This window comes from Staurois parvus, unplaced genomic scaffold (genome assembly GCF_062004578.1).
Source record: "Staurois parvus isolate SC_StPar_1 unplaced genomic scaffold, SC_StPar_1.0 ptg000635l, whole genome shotgun sequence".
Classification (NCBI taxonomy): Eukaryota; Metazoa; Chordata; class Amphibia; order Anura; family Ranidae; genus Staurois; species Staurois parvus.
Genome location: NW_028318431.1, coordinates 4,605,438 through 4,611,437, shown reverse-complemented (window position 1 = coordinate 4,611,437; position 6,000 = coordinate 4,605,438). Strand labels below are relative to the sequence as shown.

Below are 6,000 nucleotides of genomic sequence, written 5' to 3'. Positions count from 1 at the left end.
GCACCTATCCTCTGCCTGTACAGGTGAGGTCTCTGTAATGGGGCGGACACAGCTCTGCATAATTTAGGAGCACATTCACAGGAGCTGCTTTGTAGGGGCGTGGCTTCAGTACATAACGAGAGTTGGGTGTGGTAGTAATGAGGGGCGGGCCTGTAATGTAGGCGTAGTTTGGCGATCCCGGATTCCGGAATGCATGTTGTGGGTGGAGTATGTTCGTAGATCCCGCCCGCTACATTCATATTCATGAGGTGGGCATGTGTGAGGCCCGGGCTTGCTTTGTCCAGTGAGGGTGTTGGCGAGTTGAGCGGAGTCCGCCGTCGTCATGTCTTTCATTCCGGGACAGCCGGTGACCGCCGTAGTGGTGAGTGGGCTGGGCGGGGCGGACATAGGAAACTCCTGACAACTCCTTGTGTACTTTATGTGTGTGTTTGAGAGAGCGCGGAACTTCATCCCGGCATGGAGCTCCGTACACCGCCCTCATAACGGGCACCGGACACACCGACAGCACTATCACCCATCCCCCACCCCGTGCTCAATATACCATAGAGGGCCATGGGGTACTGATGAGTGCTGAGCACCTTGTGGACAGTTCTGGTCCCTGCACCCATCACCCCCTGTGATTGGCACACAGACATGGGTGATCTCCGGGTGTACACCCCCCCCAATAGGTAGGCGACACCTGGGCAGTGGACACCAATCTCTGTATAATGTGCATTTTGATGAGGACGCAGAAAAATCGCCTGTCTGAGCACAGCCTGACCCCGCTCACCCTCTCCGTCATCTGTCCTATGGTGCCCATTGTACAACAGGAGGAATTCCATTACTCACTATGGGGCCCATTCACATCACTGAAACACCTAAGGCGCGGACCCCTGTATTGGTGCATTTTTGGCTCCCATAGGCGTCAGTGGGTGGAAAAACACATGAAAATGTAGAGACATGGGTGTGAAGCCGGCCTCAGGACTAATGGAAGTGGTTCTTCGATTGTAAGCTCAAACGAGCTGATTCCTACTGGATTCCATTGTATTGGAATTGTACTGCCTGCCATCATGTTGTCATCTGTTGGAGCTGTATAATTCCTGTATAATGAGAATATTACTGCAACACATTTTATACAAAACATAAAGTCTGCTGGTCAGATATTTAACCACTTCCCTACCGGGCACTTCTACCCCCTTCCTGCCCAGGCCAATTTTCAGCTTTCAGCGCTGTCACACTTTGACAATTGCACGGTCATGCAACACTGTACCCATATGAAATTTGTATTTTTTTTGAGACCGCTTTCTTTTGGTGGTATTTAATCACCTGTGGGTTTTTTATTTTTTGCTAAACAAACCAAAAACAACTGAAAAGTTTGAAAAAAAACAAAACCTTTTTTTTCTTAGTTTTTGTTATAAAATTTTGTAAATAAGTGATTTTTCTCATTTACTGATGTATGCTAATGAGGCTGCACTGATAGGTGGTACTGATGGGCACTGATGAGGAGGCACTGGTTGGTGGCACTGAAAGGCAGCACTCATATATGACCCTGTTTGGCGGCACGGACCGGCATTGATAGGTGGCACGGACCGGCATTAATAGGTGGCACTGAAAGGCAGCTCAGATGGGCACTGATATGTGGCATTGATGTGAACTGGTAGGCACTGACAGCTGGCATTGATGAGCACTGACAGCTGGCATTGATGGACACTGACAGGTGGCACTGCTGGGGCTACACTGATCATCAGGGCACACTGATCATCAGTGCCCTGATAAGTGCCCATGTCCCGTCTGAGAGGCCGATTACCATCTCTCCTCTCCTCATGAGCTGTCAGCGTGACAACTCGTGAGGAGAGAAATGCCGATAACCAGCATTTCCCTATTTACATGTGATCAGCTGTGATTGGACACAGCTGATCACATGATCGAGCCGATATCTTTGGCTCTTTCTATTGATCGGACACAGCGCACCACTGATCGCTGCGGTGCGCAGATAGAGTGGGAGGATGTCATATGATGTCCTCCCAGAACGAGAGAACCGCCTTGCGCCCGTCATTTCCTTATATGGCGGGCGGGAGGTGGTTAAAGTAGAACTATAGGCAAAACTTTTTTTTTTTTTCCATTTTTGGATAGCGTAAGGGAGGGTTAAGTCCCCTGTCAGTTTTTTGTTTGCCATCTGTATCTCATTGTGGAGATTTCTCCTTCACTTCCTGTCCCATAACCAAACAGGAAGTGAGAGGAAATCCCTGCAAATTAAGGGAATTCTTTGGGGACCCCCAGGTCACCAGAACTAGTGTCCCCATTGGAAGATTTCCCCTCTATTACTTTTCTGGGGACAACAAAAAATGTAGGATTTTCTTTTACTTTCAATGATAATGGTAAACATGACATAGATGGGGTGAATCTCCCTATGGGGGGGGGGGGGGGGCACAGACAGCAATACAAAATGACCGGCTCAGAGACCGCAGTAGGAGCCATTGGATGTAATCCTTGAGGAGGGAGCAGGGCGGGGCCAAGCTGAACTGTGTGTGTCTATGGACATACACAGCCTGGCATGCATGGGATCACACCCGCACATCAGTGGCTTGCTGTGGTGGCATCACTGCCTTCATTGAAACTGAAAATTGGAAGAGATAGAGATGAAAGCAAAAAAGTGTGGAGTGTTTTGTTTGTTTTTTCTTGTGTTAGGTGATTTCACATGAGCATGTAAAGATTTGTGCTGATTGTGAAATTTAGGAAAAGTTGGGGGGGGGGGGCCTTCTTTACAGGGAATGTGCAACTTTTCAATGAATTTCAAATGTAAGATAGATCAGCATCCTTGGACCAGTGCACCTCGTCCTCCTCACCTCATCCAGTCAGAAAACTGTGTATTCATTGAAGGGTAAGTTTACCTTCTGTAAAAAATAAATAAATAAATAAATGCACATGATTTTGAAGGAAAAATGTGCATTTATTTTTTTTTTTTTACACTGCAGCCTGTAATGCATTGCAACTACAGTCAGCAGATCATGGGTCCAATGCCAGAATCCTTCAGACTCTAATGCAGGCCATAGATGGGGAGAAAAACGGCAGATTTTTCTTTTAAAAAACGAAAAATCGGTCGATCAAGCGGCCGACGTTACCATCAATGGTAAAAAAAATCGGCCGATTTTCATCCCGTCTAGAGCCGGCAAAAAGTGTACCTGCAGAGAGCTCTGCTATTTCTTTGACAGTTCCTTGACATTTACAGCGGTTGCAACAATGTATCTATTTGTTTCCATTTAGGATACAGATGTTTTTATTCGGAAACAAATAGATACATTGTTGCAACCGCTGTAAATGTCAAGGAACTGTCAAAGAACTGTCAAAGAAATAGCGGAGCTCTCTGCAGGGACACTTTTTGCCGTACTGGAATTCCTCTAATTTTTCATTCTTCTTCTTCTTCTCCTGCTTCTTCATCATCCTCTTCTTTTTCTTCTTCATCATCCTCTTCTTCTTTTTCTTCATCATCATCATCCTCTTCTTCGTCATCATCATCCTCTTCTTCTTCCTCTTCATCATCATCATCCTCTTCTTCTTCCTCTTCGTCATCATCATCCTCTTCTTCTACTTCTACTTCTTCTTCCTCTTCATTATCATCATCCTCTTCTTCTTCTACTTCTTCTTCCTCTTCTTCTTCTACTTCTTCCTCTTCATCATCATCATCCTCTTCTTCTTCTACTTCTTCTTCCTCTTCTTCTTCTACTTCTTCCTCTTCATCATCTTCATCCTCTTCTTCTTCTTCTTCTTCCTCTTCATCATCATCATCCTCTTCTTCTTCTACTTCCTCTTCCTCTTCATCATCATCATCCTCTTCTTCTACTTCTTCCTCTTCATCATCATCCTCTTCTTCTACTTCTTCTTCCTCCATCATCTTCATCCTCTTCTTCTACTTCTTCCTCTTCATCATCTTCATCCTCTTCTTATTCTTCTACTTCTTCTTCCTCTTCATCATCCTCATCCTCTTCATCTACTTCGTCTTCCTCTTCATCATCTTCATCCTCTTCTTCTTCTTCTTCTTCTACTTCCTCTTCATCATCATCATCTTCTTCTACTTCTTCTTCCTCTTCATCATCATCATCCTCTTCTTCTACTTCTTCTTCCTCTTCATCATCATCATCATCCTCTTCTTCTACTTCTACTTCTTCCTCTTCATCATCTTCATCCTCTTCTTCCTCTACTTCTTCTTCCTCTTCATCCTTTTCATCCTCTTCTTCTTCTACTTCTTCTTCATCATCCTCATCCTCTTCTTCTTCTACTTCGTCTTCCTCTTCATCATCTTCATCCTCTTCTTCTTCTACTTCTTCTTCCTCTTCATCATCATCATCCTCTTCTTCTTCTACTTCGTCTTCCTCTTCATCATCCTCTTCTTCTTCTTCCTCTTCATCATCTTCATCCTCTTCTTCTTTTTCTTCTTTTTGTCTTCCTCTTGCAGGTCACTGCTCATGCGCAGATTTTTTATCGGTAAAAAATCGGTCGATTTTCCCATTATTGCCGCGAAAATCTGCCGATTTTTTTCCAACTTTACCGAAAAAAAAAGGCCAAAATACCGAAAAACAGCCGACCAAATCGCCCACTAACGATCCGAAAATCGGCCGATTTTATTTTCGGCCGAAAAATCGGCCGATTTTCGACCCATCTATGGCCTGCATAAGGCTCCATGCACACTGGGTAGTTGGATAACGCTGGTAATGTTAGCTGTGTAAAGTTTCCGCGTTTGCGTTTTTTAGCAGGTTTTTTTTTTCTTTACTAAAAAAAGTGTTTGGTTTTTTTTTGGTCAAAAAAAGTCCAAAAATGCTGGTTTGCTGTGTTTTACCACGTTTTTCAGTGTTAGGGCATTTTTACAGCTAAAAAAAACTCCTCTAGAAACCCAGTAGTCCTGGGTTTTTTTCCAGCCAAAAAACTTCCCTGCCAAAAAACGTTGATTACAGTCTGTGTGCATGGACACATAGGATAACATGCTGGGGAGTTTACTGGCTGTAGAAAAAATTGTCAAAAGCCAAAAACAGCCGCTGTAAAAACGTCCAGTGTGCATGAGGACTCGATCAACTGTCTGCCCATACCTCCTGACAGTTACTGAACTGCAGGAAGAATCAATGAACTGTGCGAGTGCATCAGTCCCCTCACAATTCGTGGAGAACTAAAAGCCATCAGATGGCAGACAGGGCTTGGTTCATTCATTCACAGAACTCTGTGAATCAATAACGTAGCTGTGTAGATGGAGCCCCGCACTGTTTTTAAATTGTGACAGCAAGTGCGGGGAGGATTCCCCCACCCGCTGTCACAATGAAGGATCGGGGGTGCAGGAACTGGAGCACAGTCACATGTTCTACCTTATAGAGATAAAATAACTTTAACATGTTACACTGTGTATACAGATGTAATATGCTACAAAAGGTGAACTTATTCTTTAGGGTCCTTTCACACAAGCATTCCGTTTGTTTAATTAGTTCAAGTGTTACTAAACTCAGAACCCTGCATTCCCTATATATGGTCTCCCACAGTACATAGAACATGGAAATGCAATTATTTTAGTAAATATAAACTGTAAATACCTTTTCTCATCAACAGTTAGAGCAGTCTTGTGACTTCTATCAGTCTCTGGCACTAGTTAATCTTGTAGGAGGAGTTTTCTTTCACCCCTGACTGTCCTATGAGGCTGCATAACCCCTGGCCCTCTGTCTGGACAGTGCTGACTGTCCCTGTGCTGATCACATGCACCCTCCCAAAGAAGAAAAAAAACTGTCTACCACTGCACACTAAGCATGTGCAAAGTGACTCCTAGAGCTCTGTACTGTCAGCAAATGGACTGGGGACAGTAGAAGGGGAGGATTCCGAGAAGACAGGATCAAACAGCCTTTTTACACAATGTGGAGGATTAAACCCTTATGTTCCACAGTGATTATAACAAATATGCTTTACTGCATATACAGTCTGATTTTACTGTTGTGGGTTTAGTAAGACTTTAAGTTACTTTTTTTTCAAAGAAAAAACCAATGCGAA

General features: G+C 44.1%; 1 protein-coding gene across 1 annotated transcript in view; it reads left to right on the top strand.

Moving 5' to 3' along the window:
• Positions 1-217: 217 nt before the first annotated feature.
• TAX1BP3 (Tax1 binding protein 3) overlaps positions 218-6,000 on the top strand; it is a 67,457-nt gene continuing 61,674 nt past the window's right edge. Inside the window, exon 1 of the mRNA XM_089693675.1 lies at positions 218-361. Coding sequence (XP_089549801.1) covers positions 323-361 — 39 coding nt within the window. The 5' untranslated portion in view covers positions 218-322. The remainder of the gene's footprint in view (positions 362-6,000) is intronic.